General features: G+C 39.7%; 3 protein-coding genes across 6 annotated transcripts; 2 read left to right on the forward strand and 1 right to left on the reverse strand.

The window, feature by feature from the left end:
- The first annotated feature begins 2,769 nt into the window (after window positions 1-2,769).
- Window positions 2,770-17,085, forward strand: hap1 (huntingtin associated protein 1). 3 transcript variants are annotated; one of them, XM_055040930.1, is made up of 15 exons: window positions 2,770-3,160; window positions 7,266-7,342; window positions 7,487-7,603; window positions 7,688-7,782; window positions 9,588-9,696; window positions 9,814-9,892; window positions 9,981-10,111; window positions 10,276-10,350; window positions 10,868-11,079; window positions 11,620-11,829; window positions 11,910-12,247; window positions 13,207-13,395; window positions 13,527-13,629; window positions 13,834-13,886; window positions 15,796-15,902. In XM_055040930.1, the coding sequence occupies exons 1-14, from the start codon at window positions 2,956-2,958 to the stop codon at window positions 13,865-13,867; spliced, it is 1,974 nt and encodes a 657-aa protein (XP_054896905.1). In that variant the 5' UTR covers window positions 2,770-2,955; the 3' UTR covers window positions 13,868-13,886; window positions 15,796-15,902. The 3 variants fall into 3 exon arrangements, with proteins under 3 accessions (XP_054896905.1, XP_054896903.1, XP_054896906.1); XM_055040928.1 differs by lacking the exon at window positions 13,834-13,886 and having other exon boundaries at window positions 15,796-17,085; XM_055040931.1 differs by lacking the exons at window positions 13,527-13,629; window positions 13,834-13,886 and having other exon boundaries at window positions 2,771-3,160; window positions 15,796-15,963.
- A 57-nt stretch (window positions 17,086-17,142) lies between these two features.
- Window positions 17,143-17,916, reverse strand: LOC129366887 (cholecystokinin). 2 transcript variants are annotated; one of them, XM_055040969.1, is made up of 3 exons: window positions 17,772-17,913; window positions 17,445-17,684; window positions 17,143-17,313 (listed from the first exon to the last, which is right to left on the reverse strand). In XM_055040969.1, exons 2-3 carry the CDS (start codon window positions 17,680-17,682, stop codon window positions 17,234-17,236), a joined length of 318 nt encoding a protein of 105 aa, XP_054896944.1. In that variant the 5' UTR covers window positions 17,683-17,684; window positions 17,772-17,913; the 3' UTR covers window positions 17,143-17,233. The 2 variants fall into 2 exon arrangements, with proteins under 2 accessions (XP_054896944.1, XP_054896945.1); XM_055040970.1 differs by having other exon boundaries at window positions 17,242-17,330; window positions 17,772-17,916.
- Window positions 17,917-20,373: 2,457 nt separating this feature from the next.
- On the forward strand, window positions 20,374-22,495 carry LOC129366888 (keratin, type I cytoskeletal 20-like). Its single transcript, XM_055040971.1, has 3 exons — window positions 20,374-20,684; window positions 21,605-21,642; window positions 21,749-22,495. Exons 1-2 carry the CDS (start codon window positions 20,433-20,435, stop codon window positions 21,617-21,619), a joined length of 267 nt encoding a protein of 88 aa, XP_054896946.1. The 5' UTR covers window positions 20,374-20,432; the 3' UTR covers window positions 21,620-21,642; window positions 21,749-22,495.
- Window positions 22,496-22,878: the final 383 nt, after the last annotated feature.

A 22,878-nucleotide genomic window follows, 5' to 3' on the forward strand; every position in this document is an offset into this window, starting at 1 on the left:
GCAGCAGGTCCACAAGGAGCAACAGAGGAACAAGATTGTTCCTCAAGATTGTTCCTCTGTTTGTTATCTGTCTTATATTATGCTAACAGGACATATGGCAGATTTAACAAATATGTAAAAAAAAATAAATACAAATTTTTATACTTCACCAATAGCAGCTTAAGTAAATGAATTTGTGCATTAGTTTTGTTAGAGCTAATTTAGTTGAAAACTGGAATTCAGCAACGTCTTACTGCTAGAATAATTTGAATAATTTTACTGTTTAAAGTAAAATGGCATCTATCACAATTAATGTGCAAATTTTTAAAGTGTAGTATTACAGATGGAGCTCAGCTCTACTGGGTGAAAGAGGAAATAGATTTAGTTCATCAAGTGGACCATTGTAATCCAGAACTATTTAATTAGTGTCTGCATATTTTACACCTGCGGTCGACAGCTTGAAACTTTTGATTGCAGCAACACAGTTTTGATATAAACCTAACTGAGAAATGAGCAAAAGCCAGTGGTCAAATTTAACATTTTAGATGATTTCATTTGATTTTTTAGAAATTTAAGACCTATTGCATTATCACACAAGGGCACTGAGTGAATTTAAATACAATATGTTGTATGTAAAGGAAGGAAGCATTAGATGAGATTTTTTTCAGACATAAAATCAGCAGCTATCTCTTTAATTTTGGGAGTATGCAGTGTTGCAAAAGGAGCTCTGTCTTTATTATGCTGCATGTTTTGATTGTTCACTTGGGAGTTGACTGCATCTGATCTTTACCACACAATCCCTGGTTATGTATTAAGTTTATTAAAGGCACGTACAAGGTGTTTTTATGGATGCTGTGAATAAAAACACGTTCCTGGTTTTCATCTCACAAGACTCTTATTAATTTCAGCGTTATTTCTTGGACTTGCAGCAGTGAAGCAGATTAAAGTAAATATTAATAAATCACTAAGTTATTTGTAAGAATGAGTTGAGTGAATGTTTAATGGTATCATATTAAACTTCTTAATAATTCGATTTCTGAAGAAAGTTTAAGAGAAAGCAGAGCAATAAACCTTGCTAAAGTATTTCACTTCTCTCTTTGCAACCATACACCAACATAAAAAGTGTCAGACAACTGAAGTAGAAGGAAACTGTCATATGGGTTTCGAAAAGTTTTGTAGATAAATATCTAGAAGGCTTTTGCATTCATGTTTGTGAATCGTTTTAACTCAAGTCATACTTCTGTATAAATCGATCTATTGTGGCTCTGGTCAGACTTCAGGGCTGTTGTCCTCCAGTCTTTCTCTCAGGTTTTCACTGGTTATATATTAAGTTTATTAAAGGCACGTAACCCGCTCACGTTGTCTTGAACAAGGAAGTAAAGCACATCCCTACTTTCCCTCTTACAAAGAAACCTTGTTGATATCAGTGTTGATGTTTGAAAAGTGAAGCAGATTAAATTTATTGAATGCAATGCATTCTTCTAATGCAAATGCATTCTTCTGATTTTCATTTGAATGAAAATATATCATTTTCCATCTTTTCACGAGTGTTTGTGTTGGACTCTCATAACTTCCCAAAGAAATACATTAAACTTTGCGGTTGTGATATATAAAAAATATGAAAAAGCTTAAGAGGAATGAATACTTTTGGAAGGAACTGTAGTTTTTAGTTGTTTTTAATAAGCATTGTTGTTTTGTTGTTTTGATACTGAGATCAGAGTCTTAGGTCCATTACTTCCTTATAACCTCAGTCCATTGCTTCCTTATAATCATCCGTTTTTATGGAATTTCAATGATCTTGCTTTAGTAATCAGTTTCAAAGCTCCAAGGCATAATCTCGAATAAACAAATGTGTTCTGCCAAACACGCGGCACGGCGTCCCATCAGTGATGGTGAAAGTGGTATCTGTGACCGTACACGCTGCAGGTTGATACCCTGCACGGCCGCTGAAATGTTTATGAGGAGGTTAATATTTGATTGTTAGAAACTCCTGTATCTGGTTTAGAGTTTTTTGTTTTTTGTTTTTTTTTGTTTTGGCAGATTGGCAAATGTGTTTGCTGGAATCAATTCTGAGAGTCATCAAAAATGCTTGTAAATCCTGACAAGAAAAGAAACTCAGGATGGAAAATGTAAAAATCTCTGCAAACGTATATAAAAAAACGACAACCCTCCGTTTTCTTGAGGCTCTCACTCACATAAGAACCATTTTTATCAATAACTTGGTACATTTATTTATGCATATTCTTAGTAAAATTCTTATATTCTTATATGTAGGATTTCTAATACCTCTGCTCCATTGCGTGTTTCTGAGCGGCTTTATCTTTATTTGTGAACTCTCATTGAAGTAAGCAGATCAGATGCTTAAATTGTATAGAAAATGTTAAATTGGGTTGGGTAGGTAAATATCAGTCAAATTTCTGTGCAGGCTGCTGCTTCCACCAGAACGCTGAGGGTGTGTCTCTGTCTGCAGCAGAGTTGCGCAGAGCCTCTCCTCTGTCTGTTACATACGAGAGAAGAAGAGAGCAGCTGCAGGGATTCTGGGAGCATACCATCTTCCTCAAATCACGGGGGAGAGCAGGATTGGTGCAGCATCCTTTTTCAAATGCACCATCTTCTGAATTATTCCTTCACCTGCATATGCATCTTCCTCAACTTCCTGTGATTGCTCCAGGTCAGAAAGATTAAAATCCTCCTTTGTGTCCAAAGGTCCAGAGCTCGATTGGTCCTTCTCTCCCTCCCCAGCTTCTCCCTCTCCTTTCCCACCCGGTAGTCCAACGTGGCCAGGTGAATGGAGGCAGGGATGACGACAGATGGCACGCACGCTCTGAGGGATTATATATTAACTCCCAGCAGCTCAGATTCTCTCACACGCGAAACGTCTCGCACAGAACCCAGCAGAATCATGCAGCAGACACAGCCAGCGCGTAGCAGCACCTCAAGTGCGCAATAAAACGGGAAAAGCAGAGGATTTAACTTATGAACAAAGTGACAGAGGGGAGTTTTTCTGCAGTCACCATGGAGGTGTGGAGCTCCTCGGCATCTGAGGAGGAGGAAGATGACAAGAGCACTTCCAGCTGTGTGGAGGAAATACTTGAAGAGGATGAAATCAGCCACAACAGCAATAATAGCAATAACAACAACAACAATAACAGCGAGAGCCTTTGCAAGGAGGTAACGCAAGGTGAGATGTCGTAGAGGGCGACGTGACAGCGGCTTGCATAGGAGGCTGAGGAGTGATGTGCAGAGATCATATCACTGCAGGACAGGAGGCTCAAAACATGCAGGATTATAAAAAGCAGTTTAATGTGTTTCAACAGCACTGGGGTAAATTATGTTCCTTGAGGTTCACAGTGAGCTGCAGTTTTGAGGTCTGTTATCTAAGAGCTTTAATGCTTAACAGCGCATGTAGTTCGGCGTGCAGAGACGTCATTGAGGGCGCATCATTTGTAGCGATAAAAAAGCTCAAAAATAAGCTGATAATGCTTATCTCTGTAGCTTTAAATATTTGAGCACTAAAACGTATTGATAGCTTTGAAAATAAATACAGCTTTAAAATGCTTCCATGTAGTCTGATGAAGGTCACTGAGATAAATACGTGTGTGTGTGTGTACAGTCTACTGCTGCACAGAGAAGTCCTAAGCTGTGTGTGTCAGCAGTTATCATTGCTATAAAGCTGTTCTCTACAAATGCTGTTTGTAAATTTGGCACATCATCTTTTGATTGCTGCAGCTTTCATTAAAAAGTCCCGACATAGTTCAGACTGAAGAAAAAACTAGAACAACCTACTCTGTGTTTTAATAGTTGTGCTTCAGTAATTACAGTTTTTATAAACGAGGAGCAAAGGTTATTTTATATAGCTATTTTCTTAATACCAGCGTAGGTCTTTACTTTATTTAAATTTCATATCTAAATATATGTATTGAACTACTTGTGTGATCTTGAACAGTGGGTGTTGACCACCTCTCTGAGGTAGTTGATACGCATGTTTTTGGTTTGAAATGGGCTCTCATCATTATTTCGGTGTAATATAGCCGAGTCTCCTCTGTCCTTCTCTCTGTGGTGTTCTTTGTCTGAATAGACATGTGGAGGGTAAAAATACTGCAACCTGCTGGCAGCTCTCCAAAAACCAAGACGTGATGAACATCCTTCTGTCTTTATTTGTAAAGCACATTTCAGCAACCAGGCAGTTCAAAATGATTTAAAAACATCATACAGTCACCAATTCTGAAACAAGCAGCAGACATTGCATTTTGTCAAATGCCATCATCAGAACAAAGCAAATACACATGATCAATGTCCCATTAACTACTAACCAAAGGCAGCTCTAAACAAATGGGTGTTTAGCTTTGCAATAGAGGTTTTTTGAAAGTTTGTTCCAGATTAGAGGAGTGTAAATAACTTGTCTTGGTGCTCATATTTATATAAGAGAGGTTTTTGTCATTATTAATGTTTTAGTTTTAGAGGAATGGATCAGTTTCGCCCCAGTGATACTCTTCTTTTTGCAACGACGCTCATCTTTGCCTGTCTGATCCCCTCAATATAACAGACGTCATAAGCACACCTAAGTCAACGAGGTTTATCTGCAGGGACAGTATTAGGGTAACAGTTCAAACCACCTGCTTGGATTTGGCTTCACCCTCACTGTAAAACCTATAGCTTTATCTCTGCTGCGTGGCAGCCTGGTCAGCAGGTCAGAGGTCAGGGATTTTCCCTGGTGGAACCTGAAGGGGTGTTTAGTCTGCATCAAACCTAATGGGATCCCGAACTAAACAAATGTGTACTCTTGAATTTTACTTGTGAAAATGCAACCCAGTGTGTGATAATATAAATGTGATGAATATAAACATTTATTTATTACTTCTAGGATTTGGAAGATAATTTGAGTGGATTTTCTGTAACATAATGGATCTTATTTTCGGTGTGTGTGAATAGATGTGTATGCCAGCCAAATGTCCCACTGCAAGCTGCCTTGTTAGCACAGGAAATGCTGGAATCCACTTTGAGAACAATAGGATTAGTGGAACAGTTATCTCATTAGGCTTTTCTTAATTTATAGACTCTGTCTCGGTTCAGAGTTTGGACCTCAGGATGACTTGTGTGTGTGATCCTAATCCTGCATAATTTAGGCTCTACCTTTATAATACATTAGAGTTGTTTTTGTTAGTGCGGCCAAGAGAAGGACAAACATGTCTAACCTCTTTCTTTTTTAGTGGGATAATAGAGATGCTTTAATCAGTAGGATTTTGAACATTTTTCATACAATTCTCAATGTTTTTTTTGGGCAGGGGGGGTGGGGGGGTTCCTGTGATATTTAGGGGTTTACTGTATAAGTCAAAAAGCAAGAGTAAACAGACTTTAAATGAAAGATGAATCGATCACTGCCAGATAGATCTATTGTTTTGGATATTGAGCGTCTTTAGTCGTTTTTTTTCTTTCTGCAGCATCGGAGGGAACAGTCTTGTCCATCGGACCTGATCAGCAGAACAATTTTAAGGGTTGAAAGAAGGCTTACAGTATTGTTTGTCCCACTGTCCTACAATGTTTTGGTCGTGTTTTAATGATATCCTTTCCTACATACCTACCCTATTGTTGCTGACTAAAAATTATAATCTAAAACTGACACTGAATCGTTTTGGCTGTTGATGTATTTTAATCATTGACGGTGTACTTAGTGCAGTCGTAGCCGAGACGCTCTCCATTAGGTTGATTAAATATGGCTGCAGTATCCAATCACTGTTTCCAGGCCAAATCAAACCTCAATCTTATCACTTTACCTTGTGGAAAGCCTGTTCGTTCATGTGAGCTTCGTAAATGAAGGAAAATGTTTCTGATTTAAGTAAAGGAACCATCAGAGATACGTTCAGGTCTAAACACAAAGTCATGAACTCGATGTTTAAATGTTGCTCAATTCTGTCTGCTTTCTTTTTTACTTCCGGCTTCAGGATTGTTGTTGTTGAACAAAGTAACAATATGGTTTTGCTTTGTTTTTTTGTTTTTTTTGTTTGTTTTACAACAATGTGTCTTTTTTATTTTTTGCGAACCAGTTGCAACAAGATGTTTCACACGTCCAGCTGTTTTAATAAACAATATGCTTTTTTTACATGCTCAGGTTGAACAGTCTCATTATAGTGGGAAAATATATTTTGAGTACTTCGTAATCTATCGTAAACAACAAAACAGCTCCTGAGAATAGTAAGCTTCCTGCTCTCGCTTAAAGTCCAGTTTCACGTTTAAATTGATGAAAATTTGGGCGCTTTGTTTCCCGGTTTTTGACAAATATTGTTCAGCTTGATGTCATGTTCGGACCTTATGTTTAAAGCAAACATTTAAACAAACCTGAGCATGATTTTCATGCAAGCTGAATAATGGTGGAAAAGTTTAAGGGGAAAGAGACTCATTTTCTGTAGAGAAAAACATCTTGAAAACATAAAGGTGAACAATAATCAAACATCCAAACTGTGCATTTAAATCACTTTTCAATCAAAAACAACTAAATCCTTTACTCAAAAACATAAGATTTATTAAATTATTCTTGTAATGAACTTCTTTGCTCATTTAAAGTTTTAAATGGTAATTTCCTTATCTGTAAAACTGGATGTGACTTTAAACACTTTCAGTGAGTTTAATGTTTTTTTATGTCATTACCAATAATATTAAAATTGAAGAAATGCCTTAAATTTTTAATTGAAAAATGAGCTACACTTTCTTGGAATTAAGTGGGTAGCAGGACATTCGGCACCAATAAAATTTAATCAATATTTAAATTAACTGAATAATTATGTATAATAGAGACCTGAATAGCTTTACTCCAAACTCTGTCCACGTCAGTGTTCAATCCCTACCAACTAATTGATTAATCCTTTTGTTCTTGTTCCGCCGTAATGCCTTTAAAGTCAATAAAGACAAACTGTTGTTCAGGATGTAAACAGATTTTCACGTCAGTAGCTGGTTACCATCCTTCCCTGAGTCTCCGGGTGAAATGGACACCATCAGGTTTCCCTGCAGTCGGCTGAATGAAGCTATTCTGGTGTCCAGGGGTTCGATGTCTTTATTGGCATCTTAACTGGGCTCAGAGGGATCAGGCTAAGAGGATCAGTCGATGGTGGGCCTCATGGAGATGTTTTTCTGTGGCTCCTAAAACTTCAGTGGGACAGGAAATATAAAATAATCTTTAACAATAAAATGTTCATTCTTTTTATTTATTTTTTTATTTCTATTTCTCAGTCAGAAATACATCATTCTCTCCCTCCATTGATTAAATTCCCCTCCTCTCCTTCTCTCCTCAGTGCTGTGCTCAGACAGAGTGGGCCAGGTCACTAAGACGTATCATGACATCAAGGCGGTGACCCACCTGCTGGAGGAGGTAAAAGAGACACACGGCAGATGAGCTGGATTAACAGAGGATTAGACATATGGTCCTCCCTGCACAGCTCTGTTTTACACAATTTTTGGATCACATGTCCCCAACAACCTCATACAAAATATGTGTTTGTGAATCCCTGTGCAGAAAGAGCGGGATCTGGAGTTAGCGGCTCGAATCGGACAGTCCCTCCTGAAGCAGAACCAAGAGCTAACGTCTCGCAATGAGACGTTGGACGAACAGCTGGAAATCGCAAAGGAAGAGGTAGTGATCTTCATCATGCACAGACAAAAACTCCCATCTGCTGAGCTTCAGCGACCAACAACACTTTTTAAAAAATTTCTTTAGATCGCTCAACTTCGCCATGAGCTGTCGATGCGAGATGACCTGCTGCAGTTCTACGCCAGCACAGAGGAGACGGAGAACGCTCAGGTCCTCTCGCCGTGAGTACAGAAACACACACGCTGATGATCAGTGTGAAATACCTGCTGGTCAATTACACTGTGTTCCAAATTATTATGCAAATTAGATTCAAGTGTCATAAAGATAACAATTTTTTCTATTAAATTTATAGATGGTATTGTGTGTCAGGGCTTTTAGAATCACTGTAATTAATTTCAGAGAGCTGGGTTGGCCTATCTTAACATCTAACTCAGTCTGTTGAGATGTTTTTGATTGAAATGGCACCGTTTGCAGTTCTTTATAATCCATAAAATGTTTAGAAAATCTGCTGTGCATAACAATTTGGAACAATAATCCAAACATGCAATATTTTACCTAAGAGAAAAAATTTCTCACAGCAGCACTCTGAGTATGTTCTGGATAATATGATGTAAAACTTTTGTTTAGAAATATTTTTATCTGGCAACAAAACAGCAAAACACGATGTGAAAAGTTTAAGGAATGGATCTGCTTTTAAGTAATTGTAGCTGAAAGTTTGTGGCTCCATATATCCAGAGAGCATGACTGATACAAGACAAACTTTGTGTTATGTCAACATTTTTTTTCATTTTTTATTAAAAGATTATATGGCCTGCAACAAAGGTGACATTGTTGTTGGGCTAGCAACATTCTTGAATCAAGCAAAAGCAGGCCAAAGACTTCAAAAAGTTGCCTTTCAAAACAGCATCGTAGTCATTTTGTTGCTGCAGTTTTAATGAGATGCCAAAGTGTTGCTGTAACCAGCATTTTCTCTGGCTATTTAAAGTATCGAGTAGCAAAGCTCAACGGAGGCTGCTACACTTTTCCCTCATTTATAAAAAGAACAAAGTTTTCTGTTAGAAAATATTTGTGGTGTGGAAACTGAAGGTGTATCACCAATCAGTCTTATTAAGGTGACACAGTTTAAAAACCACAGTTAATGAGGTACAAGTGACATGTAGGTTAAGCAGTCGGCTCCAGGCTGGCTACCGGTGCAGATAGCAGGACTAATTAGCTCACAGTCGTGATTAGAGCTGCACTACTTTACAAACTACTAAGATTTGAAGTTCTACACAAAAATCCCTTTATACATACAACTAATTTTAATATTTTTTGCGTTAAAATCAACATTGTAAATGTCATTAGTGCTGCTATAAGGAGAAGTTGTATATTTTAATATTTATGTTTTAAAAACATACTATAAGAGTCTCAAGCTGGCTCAGACTTAGCTGCAGAACAAGAACAAAACATGCCTGAAATATTACATTTCTTGAACATTTTGAGACAATTTTTCTTACTAAACCTGTAGTTTGAACCTGTGGTTTAGTGTAAGTTTAGATTTATGCAGGTTTATATTTGACTGTTTCACACAAGACATGATATAGAAAGTAGCATAACCCTCCTTTGTTAAAATGAATTGAATTGCTACATATATCAACCTTGATTGTAAGTAAACACACGTCAGAGCAGCTCTTCTGATCCTCTTCATGATTCCAGCTTAACTTCCTTCCTATCTGCAGTTAATCCAAGCAGATTTTTTTCTCTCAGAAATGCGTATGTGTAATAGCAAGTGATGTTTATTGATTATCAGCGATGCTACAGCAGGTTTCATAACTTGCAATAGGAGGCAGTAAATGAAAAGAACTGGAGTCTCATGTGGCTGTAAGATCTTAAAGCTGGTTCTTTACCATCAAACCAAATCGACACATCTTCTATTTTTCACACGTCAGCATCTGTTTCTCAGTTAAATATCATCTTTCATGCTATGTAAAACAACACATTCATTTGTCACGCAAGTTAAAATATATTTTCTTTTTGTTTTTTGCAGAGTTAAAAGAAATGAATCCAGTAGTTCTCTCAGCAACTTTGTCCATTATGACTTTCTGCATCAGAAACTGAAGAGTTTGGAGGAGGAGAACCGCAAACTGAGATTAGAAGTATGCACAATAAAATTCCAGCTCAATATAATATTAAAAAAAAGAAAATATAGGTGTGCTATTTTCCATAGTGATCACCGGGTTGTTTTTATTGATATGAGAATATTGTTTCCTCAGGCCACCGAGCTTTCCACAGAAACGACCAACTATGAGGAGCAGGAGCAGGAGCTGATGATGGTGTGCGTGGAGGAGCTCTGTAAGTTTTTCTCCCCGGTTTATTTGCAAACGATGGGGCAATCATTCTCTCACTCTCCAGTTGTATTTATGAAGCTGGTGTGTTTCAGCGTCTGCAAATAAGCAGGTGGTGGATCTGTCGGAAGAGCTGGCGAGGAAAGTGGAGGACACGGTCCGACAGCAGGAGGAGATCAGCTCACTGCTCGCTCAGATCGTCGACCTGCAGGCCCGCTGCAAAGGGGTGAGGTGCAAAAACACACAGTCCACTTCTGTGAAATTATTGTTTCCTGGCAGCTCCAAAGCTTTCCTACTCTTTTATTTTCTTATTTTGGTCCCAAAAAGTGAAGTAAATTAGCTTTCTGTTCTGTGATGGTAAACTTTTTAAATCCTGCTTCTGTCTCTTAGCTTGGTCATGAGAACGAAGAGCTGAACCACCTGCTGAGTGCCTCCAGAGAGAAGGAGGCAAAACTTAAGTCTGAGGTAATTGATATCCAGCAGGGGGCGCTAGAGGAACCTCAGACAGCAGGAGGGACGATAATACATTTTTTAATCATAGTTTTTAATGTAATTTGTTTTTCAGTCATTATTATAAAATATTGGGTAAAATTATTGCTTAATGTCAAATGTATCAATCTGCTTTGCCCATAACATAAAGTTAGAAGGTACAAGGCAGAGTTTATTCTACATGATTGTAATAATTATTGAATAGTGAATGAATGTGAGAAAACATTCAAATAGTTGATGTTTTACATCTTTGTAGCATTGTCTGTTGTTGTGCAAAGGGGGTTCCTGTCCAGAAGCTAATGCTGTTAGGGGGACATGGCATGGAGAAGTTTGGGAAACCCTGGACTATAGCATCACATTCAGAGTTGGATTAAAATGAGATGAAATGCAAATTTTAGCTCCTTATTTCGCACTAGTTTTGTAGTTATTGCGATGTCTGCTTAACAACTCGCTTTAGTTATTTAATGTGTGTCTTTATTTTTGTATTTTGCAGCTCAAAGACTTGCAGGACAAGTACTCTGAGTGTGAGGACATGCTGCACGAGGCACAGAAGGACATAAAGAACCTGCGAAACAAGAGTCTGCCCAACAGTACGGTGCAGCGGTACACCGCGCTGGCCTCCGTCCTCCCCATGGACTCTCTGGCTGCAGAGATAGAAGGCACCTTCAGGAAAGGTCTGGACTCTCCCACGCCGTCAGAGTACAAGTGAGTCCGTCATCAGAAACAACAACCGCACTCACCATTTGTGATTGTCCAAGAGTACAAAATTAGATTGGGGTGAATGTTGGTAAAGATGATAGATCTGAATTGGATTATTTTTTATTCATTTGGGTAATAAAGTTTTCCTTTGATTCACTTTTTAAAACTTGTTGTTGGGCAAATAAAAGTGCAAAAGTCACAAAATGACACAACTTATTTTGTTAAGTGTCTTAATAGCAAGGGATTTGCCATTTGACCTTGAAAGAAGAAAGTTCTGCAAAGAAATGTCGTGACTTACTGACGATTGTAGAGAATGAGGAGGAAAAAGGCAATTTCTGAAAATCATAAGAAGTTGCATTTAGGAGCAATGGCGCCCCCAAGTGTTGGATGAAGGGCGGCCCAGAGAATCATGTAAATAAAATAATGTTTTAATGATTGTATTATTTAGTTTTATTCCTAATTTTCCAGAACATTGGATTGCAGAATTGCATGATAAGTATTCGTTAGCTGCAGTTTATGCGTGACGTTGTTGGTCTTTCCTGGCAGGAACCACCCATATCGCGTGTTTGAAACAGTGAAGGTGGCGAACAAAGCAGGAAGGATGCGGTCTCAGTGTCACTCACCAGGATTACCGGGCTCCAGCCCGGTGTCCAGTTGCACCAGCACCCCTCGGACAAGCTACTACGGTTCCGACAATGCCAGCTTCATCCTGGAGGACAAGCCCGGCTCCAGCTCCACTCAGAGAGAAGACAACAGGTCAGCTTCCAGAGCGACAGGAAGTGGCTGAAACTCCCTTTGTTTTATTTTATGTAAGTCATTGTTTTTCTCCCCAACAGTGTTAGTGGGCCAAAACGCCTGGGTGAGCCCGGCACACCCGGCGGTCAGGACCTGGAAACTGCTCTGCGCAACTTGTCGGCTCGCCAGCAGAGCCACGCCTCTGACCGGCCTTTCTTCGACGTGGAGAGAGAACGGAAACTCCGCGCCTTGGCGGCAAACTGCGAGGAGGGCGACGGCTCCAGTGGCTTCCTGACACCAAACGACAGCCTGGCCTCCAGCTCAGCTGCTTCGACTGGCACCAACTACTCCAACGGGAGCTCACGTCACTCCTGCGGCTCCTCAGGAGGATCTCGGTCCTACCTGCCAGACCGCCTGCAGATCGTTAAACCTCTAGAAGGTAACAAAGTTTGGTTTACAGGTGTTTTCACACCTGATAGTCTGTTAGACACAGTTTGATTGGCAACTAAAGTTGCAACATTTGGTGCGGTTTGGTACTGTCAAAAGATCCAAATTTATTGAAGAGCCTGCTTTACCTCCTCGCCTGTGGTGGCGCTGCACCAAGAACTACTCGATGAAATGACTTGAAAATCTCAGGTGAAGACCTGAGCTCCATTTCCTTCTTCACAAAATGTAAACCAAAGTGAAGTGGCATCAGATCTTAGGATTTGTAGGATTTCTCTTTTGTTTTTGATCAAAGACCTCAAGCCATTTTTCTCGCTACCACCAAACACGCATGTTTGTTTAGGCTGTATTTACCCAGAATGCCCCAATCTGTTGTTTGCTTTCCGCTTTTAGAGAAGCAATAAGTACAACTTTTAGATAATCAATTGCAGTCCTGAATTATAAAAACAGTGAAATTTCCTTTTTTAATTCAGTGCTGGTGGAAAATGACCAACTACATCAACTTTTGTTGGACTAACTGTTAGCCAATCCTATGACCTGTGTTTACAAATCACTCATAATACTGACAGATAATCAGTTTAAAAGTCTTGTCAACAGTGAAGCAATCTTTACTAGTCGAATTAGTCATCACAATAACTGCATTGCTTCAGAATAAGAGCCCATAGATGATATGAAGTTTATGCATGTCACCTTATTATTAGAGCCTGGAATAGCTGCTTGCTCATTCTAAACCAGAAAAAGTCTCTTTCCATGAACAACTGGCTTGTGCTTCTCAACATGAACTTCAATTGGAGAATAACTATTATTTATTCTGACACACCATCCAGAAAGGGACAAATCCAGGAAACGGAACCATAGAAAACTATTTCAGCCAAGCGAGGATCTGCTCAGTAATCTGTGTTTTTGTTTAAGACGGTCCAGAGACAGTCCTCTGTCTGTCTGTCTCTCCATCAGGTTCAGTGACTCTGCACCACTGGCAGCAGCTGGCTAAACCAAACCTGGGGGGCATCCTCCACCCTCGTCCTGGAGTCCTGACCAAGGACTTCAAGGAGCTGGAGGTGGACGTGCAGCACGTCTACAGCCTGAACGACCTGGAGGAGGATGAGCCTGACCTCTCGCAGTTTTCTGCAGCTCATGGTTTGGGTAAGACGTATGATTATTTAAAGTATCTTCCATTTTCTCAATCCTCTTTAGCTTATTAAAAGCCTAAAAGATGTATGGGTTTTTCCTCCATGTGAGGTTTAATATTTGTGTCTCCTCCCTTAACCGGACAGCGTCCTCATTGGGTCCCAACCTCCCTCAGACCTTCCCCACACATCCCAAAACCACCTGCAAAGTCCTCCAACCCTCCCCCCACATCCCCTCCTTCTCCAATCGGTAAGAGCTCTGCAGGTTACGCTGCTGCTGTCTGGTGATTTTCACACCTCTGACTAAATTCACTTTCATATTCGATAAAGTTAAACAATTTCAAGCCAGCTGATCAAATTTTTCTTTTTTTTTCGTTTTCATATCAAATGAAAATGTCCAGATTTTCTGTCTTCTTTCCTCCTGACTTTGTCCTCTTTGCCCCTCCCCTGGTAGAAAACGTCTATCCAGGGTCACTCTGAAACTTTAGAAGCAGCCTGCAGGGAAAAGTAAGAGCCTAGCGGATGCCTGCATATTAACTAATTCATGTCCTAAATGTTTGCTGGCATCCTAACTATTAACCACAGAGGCAGAGTCACATGTTAATGTGGCTAAACTGCAGCTTAATGTGAAGTTACAGCTGCAGAAAAACTGACAGTTAACTGCATTTGAGAATAAATTGTTCGTATATGTTTGTTTGAGAGACACCCAAGAAAAACCAATGAGTCAAAGATATAATGAATAATATTTTTTGAAGGGAAATTTAGCTGGGAGACTCCATTATTCATTTTATTCACAGTTTCTGTTGTTTTTATTTCCCTTTCATTCATTGTTTTTGTTTGTTACGTTTTATTTTGGAAAATATCTTCCAGTTCCATTGGTTCATTATACAATTAAAGTTTACAAGTATTTGAGACGGCTGAGTTTTCACCATATCATGCCGTTACCTGAAGATGATCTCAAAACAACAATATTATTGCTTATCAAAATAATTTCTGGGACAATTTATTGTACAATAACAAAATGTGTTATTGTGACAGGCCCAGTAGTGTGAAGGTTGGATAATGTTAAGGACTGAAGATTAAATCTAACTCCATAACTTGAAGGAATTGTTTAAAACCTCTGATCACATGTTTACTCCATCTGATCAGGGAGGAGTAACAGATATAGTGGATAAATCTGTGAGTTATTAAGCTGAGAGTTATCAATCTATGAGTTATTAATCTGTGAGTTATTAATCTGAGCCCTCTAATTCCTGAAGCAGCATCTGAACCCATTTGTAGTCCAGACGCTTTTCTTCATTTTGAGCCACGTCAGATCGATTCTCCTTACTGTCTTTAAGCTTCATCTCATGTTTGGCATCAGTTCTCCAGTTTCTCCTGTTAAATTTCATCAGACAAACTTGTTTAATTTATACAAGTTATATCACACATCAGTCTTTGATATAAAAAACAAACTTTCTCAACCTGATTGTACTAATGTACACAAGCTGCGTTTTGTGTGAGCTCCTTGTTCTCAGGTTTCTCTTGTCAATAAATAACACAAATCACATTTTACCCATTAAAAAAAACAATGTTTAAATGTAGTTCAGGATTTTTCCTCTGCCTCTGTGCTCAACACACTCTACTAATTTTATTTACTGCTGATGTTAAAGTCGTCTCAGCTGACTGAAGTCTCGGCTGTCGTTCTGCATCAATCGGCTGTTTCTTTCTTTAAGTTTTCATTAAACAAACAGATGCTGCCTTATTACGCTTAACAAACTAACACGCTTCTCCATCTTTTAGAGATGAATCACCAAAATAACCAAAACTTGTTTTGTCACCAGTTTCGCAAAGGTTTATTTTGTTTTCCTTTGAAGGAGCCAGACTTCGATTTTAGCCCTCAAATTTATTTCTTCTTTTTATCTGGACTTTTGCATTTTTTATGCTGTTATTATTATGATTTATATGTTTGTTATTGTTATATTTCTATTTTTTATATTATGCAAAATATCTTTGACGTAATCATATTAATATTCTTACAGATATTTTTAAGATTTTTTTATTATTATCTTGAACATTGTTTTTAAGAAAAGCAATGTTTTCCAATATAAAATAGAATATAAAATAATGAGTAATTTTTCTGGTACATGTTTATTATCAACAATTATTACTTAATAATTTATTATTTAAGTTTTAGATTTGAATACAAATGTTTAATATTTCTAATAAATCATTGTTTTTTGTTACTTCAAATGTATATTTTTTTATTTTTGTTATTTTATTACAAGTTTACTGTATATTTATGTGTGAAATGAAATGACTATTTTTTCTATCTTACTTTAAAAATATGTCCAGCTGCCATGACACATAGGATGATGTCTTTTAAATGAGATCTTTCAGCACATTATTTCTAACAATTTAATGTTTTTGTTTGCAGCCTTCGCTCTTTCAGCCTGCCACCTCATCGGGACCGTGAGCATGTGAGCGCCTCGTCTTCCTCCACCGCCGGCGCCACTGCATCCCTGGGACTGCTGCAGCTGCTGCAGCAACACGGCATCTCCGCCTCCACCGACCCCTACAGCAACCTGCACTACACCCCTGCCGCGCCGCCGCCGCCTCCTCCGACCTCCGCCGTGAAACAGACGGGAGAGTCGAGCCTTTTCAGCCTGAACCTGGTGGAGAAGCTCCAGAGCCTCGGGCTGCACCGGGTGGCGGCCTGGGGAATGATGGGCCGGCGAGGGCCCGATGGACACAATCCCTCTGCAAAACTTTGACACACTCACCCTGAATCCCCCTCTTCACCATCGTGACTTCACATTGAGCCATGAGATTCCCCCACCGTGCAATTCACAGCCCACCACAGCAACTGTGTCTTGAAAAACAGAACGCCACCGAATGTGTTGGAGCCACGCTTGAGACGTGAACCGGGTAGAGAGATGAACTCAGCCAGTGTTCATGTCAGGAGCCGATTACTGCTTCTCATCGCGCACACACACACCCACACACACACACACAAAACAGCAAACTGAATCTTTTTATATTGTGTTGGTGAGCGTCATTTTACTGTTTCCATCGCTGATTTTAAATAATGTAATCGCTTGTTGTTGTTGTTTTTTTTAGTTTCCAAAGTGTAAATAGTAGTATTCTTGTTTGATATTTAAAGAAAAAAAAAGACTACATGCAGTATAAACTGACGTTGTGGCACTGAAGAACATTCAGATGCACCAAAGCACTGATTTTCCTGTAACTTAGAGCTGCTACACTGAGAGAAACTGATACAGGAGCGCTGCAGTGACGTCCGTCAACCTCCCACATATCTTCTCATCTTCGATTTGTTTTGTGTGTCGATCTGAGCCACGCCTGAGCGAACGGGTTGGACTTTAAGCGTACAAAGAAACGGATCATGTCGATTCTGCTGTATTTCACACCGTCAGGATTCTGTTAAACCGCTGGGAATTCTGTCTGATCAGGATAATTTTTCTGGGCATTAAGAGTGATTTCTCAGTCTTTTAATGTTTGAACATTCAGAGCAATCAAATGTAGCAAAAAATGGCATAGGATACTGTGGATTTAAAAGGGAAGAAATCATAAACACAATGTTGTAATTAGTTTTTGACCTAAATATGCCAAATTCCTGTTTCTCTGCACTGCTTTCCACTGTAGTCTGCCAGCTCTCTGTCAGTGTGTTTTACCACCTGAGAATAAAAAAAACAAACATACATTTTCATCCATTTCAGCTTCGAATGTCATTCAGTGAAGATGAAATCAGTCCGGACCACAGAGATCATTCTGCAAAGGTCTTTATTTACACATTTTCAAGCCTCAACTTTTCTGTACATCGTGAACAAACACCAGGACAGAGTTGCTGTCCTTCCTCACTCCGCTGCGTCCCTGCGTCCGAAGTCCACCCAGCCCTGGTAGTCGCGGCCCAACATGCAGTCAGAGTTTATCACCTCTGTGAACAAACCATTCCTACGTTGAACCACACACACACAACACCTCAGTGCACAGATCTGATCACTTTCCGCACAGTCACCCATCTGATCAGATGATCAGAAGGAAACGTTCTCAGCCGCCCCGGCGTACCTGCGATGGCTTGCATGACCTGCTTGGTCATTATCTCCCGCTCGTCTTCAGACAGGTGCGCCCGTCTCTCTGCCCGGGTCGCCGACGCCTCCCTCACTCCCTCCCTCTTGGCCAGGAGCCGCTGCAGGACGTCCGCTCCCTTCGCCTGTCCGGCCGCGGCGCTCTGAGGCGAGGCCGCAGAATCGGAGGCCATCGACGCCACCAACAGCGCAAAGACCAACATGACTTTTCTGGACATTTCTGCACCAAGAAGATGGAAAAAAAAGAGAAAAATCTGTTAGAAGTGCAGGTGAGATCTTCCTCTCGCACACCAAAAATAAAAAGTACCTGTGAGGATGGGGTGGGACGTTCGCTCTGAAGAAAGATGCTGCTTCGGCTGCAGACCCGAGAGCCGGTCAGCTCTTTTATACCACCTAAAATCAAAGACTGATAAGAACCTTCATCGGGGAGCATTCGATGGATTGGGAGACAGATGCTCGGGAAGGAAGTGCGTAAAGGAAACGATGCGCCTTAAAACCCGTAATTATGCTTTTCGCACTGCAATAACAATAAAACAAGTCGATGAGTTTAAAGAAGAAATTCAATAATGTTTTAGAGCTGCTTGCAGCCAATAAAGTATAATGGTTCATCTGCAGATTATAAACACAGAAATGTCAACCAAAGCAATAAAAAATTAAAAACCCAAGATTAAAAAAACCCAAAAAGCTTTCAATATTTGAAATGGTAACTTTTATAGAGGAAGACCCTGATAAAAAGAGAAACACATTTATTACTTAGATTTTTATAATTGCAATATTTCTGTACTGAGATTGCATTTCTTTTAGCCAATTATATCGGCTAAGCTTAAAATAATGATTTTTTTTTTTTTTTAATTCTGCCAGTCGTTTCCTCTGACCACAGGTAATGCATTAGGGTGATGGTAATGAGGCCCTCCACCCTCTTAAGATCTGCAGCTCAGCACCAAAGATAAACCATCACATTCCCAGCTCTGTCTGTGAGTATTTATCCAACTAAAAATTTTACCCAATTAGGGTAAAATTTTTATCAATTTTACCCTAATTGATAAAAATGGGTCAAACTGACTCAGACGTTTCAATTTGTGTGTAAAATGACCAGCAGGCCTCCGCTGCTCCCTCTAAATACTCACAGTGGAAGTCTAAAAGCTCAGATGTGTTTTTCTTTTCTCTCTGTGGGGAAAGTTTAGTTATCTTTACAATGGGTCCAGGAGGATGGAGACGAGCCTCAGCAGGAAGTGAGCTGCTGCTGGACTTCCCGGGTTGCTTTCCCGTTAGTGACTCCACCTCGGAGATTAGAAGGCATTAATGATGTTTGCAGTCAGTATAGATTTTCTTTCTCGGGTGGCTCGTTCAGCCCACCCTCTGCAAGTCAGATTCCACCAACACCAAACAAAACTTTCTATTTCTAAATTCTGTGTCGCTGAAATAATCATTGCATCTATTCGTGCAGCATCAATCTAATCTGATCACGGAGTCAACTTTCTCGCAGGACCAGATTCCCAGATCAGACTCGTACGTTCAGAAAATGCGCACACGCCCTCCTTATCAGTGAAGACGGCAGAAAGTTTTCTGTTGCTTTTAGATTGTTTTCACGGATAAAATATCCAGATGGTCGACTCAGAAATGTGGGTGAGCCGGCGCTGGCGTCGCGCTCACGTCCACCTGCTCACTTTTCAGCTCTCACCAGGAGCAAAACCAAAAAAGAAACTTAACAACAACAACAAAAAAAGTCTGACTGGCTTTATTTCAGTGAAAGCTGAACTTACTGCTGGGATGAAGGAGACATTAGTTGTTTATTTTTCTTGTCTTGAGGAAGTGATGGTCTGTGCAGTCAAAGGAGAGCCAGGCACAGGCTTAAATTCAAAAAGAGTTTGTTTTATTGAACCCCAAACAAAAACATGGGTAAATAATGACAACTAACAAAATTGGGCCCATGAAGAGGTCAAAGTAACAGAATTCAACTCAGACTGACTCAAACCAACAGACCTGCCTAAATGAGACCAAGTGATAGAAAACACGAAGACGAGAACCCACAAAAACCTAACTGAAGCTAACATAGGAACATCCCATCTCTCCTCTTGATGACGGCATTGACTCTAAAATAGAAATAAAAATATTAATGTGCTATGAACCACATTAATATTAACCCTTTTGCAGCTCTTTGTTCTCCTGAAGGACTGGAGCAGCCGGCACTGAAGTAACTCAAAGAACAAACGAAATCAAGCAAAACATAGCATGTTTAAAATGTGCGCACTTATTCTAGAATACAATGTAATGATGTATTTCCTTCTAAACAAAACCAGTTATTCTGTAAATTAAATCCCAGACTTAAAGAAACCCAAATGTGAACGTGGTGAGGCTGAGTGAACTGTTGTGTGATTGGATGTTACCACATCACAGATGATTACAAGAAAAACTCTTGTTTTTTTATTTTATTCCCCATTTAATTTAATTATATTCGTCAATAAATTACTATTATTACTTCAGTTCTAGTTAAATATCTAATGTTTTCATACCTTCTCATACGGCTCTACACTATGATGATTTTCGTCAGCAGAGATTCTTTCTCTTTCCCATATTGCTGGAAACCTGTGGCCTGCTTAATAATGTGGAACATCCTTAACCAGACAAACGAATCAACACCATCTATAAATTTAATAGCACAACAAAAAATGAAATCTTTGACACTTAAATCCAATTTGCATAATAATTTGGAACAGTGTACTGCCCCATGCACCAGCATACAGCTGGATATCAGTGTAATTGTCTGTTTTGAGCTGCAGAACAAGATGATTTAACCTTTTTGACACAAACACGCCCATTCACTTGTGAATCTCTATTATGCTATGTGCATACCTCAGGTAGTCATGCTGTGGGCCCTGACGCCATCTCATCTCTATAAAGGGCCCAGCTGTCTGCAGCAGAGTCAGTCCGCACCGTCCTCCGCCTCCTCCTCCAGCTCAGCAGCATAATGTCTGCGCCTGTCAACCAGCAGCGCTTCAGCTCCAGCTCCCTGGGAGGCTGGACGCTGGAGTCCTCCTGCATCGGCCCCCGGAGAGTCTCACACAGCGTGCATGGAGGAGCCGGCTGCTTCGGGACGCGCATCTCCCAGGGGTCGTACTTCAACTCCTCGTGCTCTGCAGGCGGCGACTGGCCTGTGCTCAACGAAGGCAAGTTCACCATGCAGAACCTCAACGACCGTCTGGCCTGCTACCTGGAGAAGGTAAGACCCGTTCGCTCCGAGGGTTGGGATGCAACATTTCTGAGGGTTCAACATTGTAGCCGAAGCTCAGTCATATATTTGAGATGGTTCTTTAAATCACAGGGTCTGAGAAATTTTCTTTATTTCAGCTTCAAGTTTCAAACATGGCAAGCTGCAGTTTCTGTTGGTGGTGGATCATATGTTCATGCTTTCCTCTAGCAGAAGCTCTCATCTGTAATGAATCAGAAATTTAATAGATTTTTGAGTTTGGTTTTAAACGTAAAGGTTCAATTGATCTATGTGTCTTTTTATTCACTACTTTTTTCATCTAAAAAGAGAGGGTTTCAATTCTAGCTCTGTGTAAATGAAAATGCTGAAATACATACAAAAACTTCCCTCCTATCTTAAACATTTTAGAATGTGTCTTTATTTTTCTTTACCAAATTTAATGAAACAAAACTTTTATCACTTCCATTAGATGTTGTCCTCTTGACTTCAGAGCCTTCGTTCAAATCTCTCATCTCTGTCCGAAAGAAACGGCGCCTTCTACTGTTAGGAAGGTGACAGGAAAACATTCCTGCTTATCCAATTTTTACTAACAAAAAGAGAGAAAATGTTTTCTCTGTTTTTTCTTTCTCTTTTAGCCATTTTGTGATGAGTGAACTCAGCCTGTAAGTGTTTGTGTTACAAACTGTTAAACAACTAAGTCAACTTTCAAAGGGAAAAATCTAAATCTCAGTGATCAAAGAAAAGCTCAAAATTCATCATTTTATGTTGACTTTTCAGAAGGAAACTGCTGTTTTTTGTAAGGTTTGAAAGATGTTCTTTTGCATAATTTTTCCTCACAACAGAAATCAGAGAAGATCTTCACCAAGAATCAGACCCAATTGTGTTAAATATTGTTCCTGGGAGTATTTATACTTATTTGACTCATTTCACAGGGCTCTGGTCATTAAGCAAGTGACAGTGGAAGTTGAAGGTAAGAATTTCGACCCTTCACCCGTTTAATCCTGACGCTTTTGTGTCAAAATCCCCGAAATGTTCTCATCTTCTTACATCTTATTGACTTTATATTCCCTTTGCAGAGCAAAAGCCCCACATTGAGAAGAGAGTGAAGACCATCGTGGAGGAAATTGTCAATGGACAAGTTGTGTCCTCCTCTGTTGACACTCAAGTGCATACTGTTCAGTAGCCTGCCTGCCTCCTCTAAAACCTGCTGAGTTTGTGATTTAGCTGTGCTTTTTAGCTGGCCGCATGTTGTTTTTGGTGTTTGGGATTTGTCTTGACATATGCAGCGAACTTGATTTCTGCGATGGTCTTTATCCGGGCTCTGCTTTTGGAAAAATCATAACCCCAAAAAAAATTAAAAAAAAATCAAATAAACAACTTCAAAAATCCAGTGGCAAACAAACAGAAAGTGAATCTGGGCTCAGATAAATGTCTGTCATTTTGATCATAGTTGAAGCTCATGCCCCTCTGTACGTTAATCATAGTAACTAAAGATAAAATATATAACAATACTGCAAAGGTTTTATAAACCCAGTGTTGATCTCTTCAGAGAACATAAATTTCACTTTGATGTAATGTACATTATGACCACCAGGTGTCTCTGTTGTCTCTGTGAAGACGGTCTGGCACAGCTTCATGTTGCATAACCTGAATTTGCTAAAATGGAAACAGATTTTTTTTGTGTGTGCTGCAAAACAGACTCTTCCAAATATGGTTAGCTTGGTTCACTGGCAGTAAGTTAATTATCTGTTGGATGAGTAAAACTGAAGCTTTATTACACATCCAAAAGTCCTGGAGGAAACGGAGCCAATGCTGGAAATGATTTGACGCAGAAGCTTTTTTTTCTCTCCTTGTTTTAATAAATAGATCTTACAAAGAGGTTTATTATGCTCTAAGAGCTAAAATTATGGGTTGCTGGTCATTCTGGAGACGTCAAAGATTTCTTGTCAAAGTGGAGTTTAATGAAGCCGAGCGTTGGATGGGATCAATGCAGTAATTCACTCGGTAAAAGGGATTAAGTGATTTGAGGTCACCCTCTCCTTTTGCTGCTTTTGTGCGGCTGCTTTCTTTCAACAAGCTGAATCTGTTTGGAATCAGAGCCGTCATCCATAATCCCCTGTCAACATGTCAAGTTTATGTAACAATGAAGGTTCAGGAACCTGTGCTGAAGCACAGGATCTTTATATTACGTACAAAAAAAAATGAT

The sequence above is a fragment of the Poeciliopsis prolifica genome, unplaced genomic scaffold, assembly GCF_027474105.1.
Source record: "Poeciliopsis prolifica strain line A6 unplaced genomic scaffold, Auburn_PproV2 SCAFFOLD016, whole genome shotgun sequence".
In the NCBI taxonomy this organism is placed as follows: domain Eukaryota; kingdom Metazoa; phylum Chordata; class Actinopteri; order Cyprinodontiformes; family Poeciliidae; genus Poeciliopsis; species Poeciliopsis prolifica.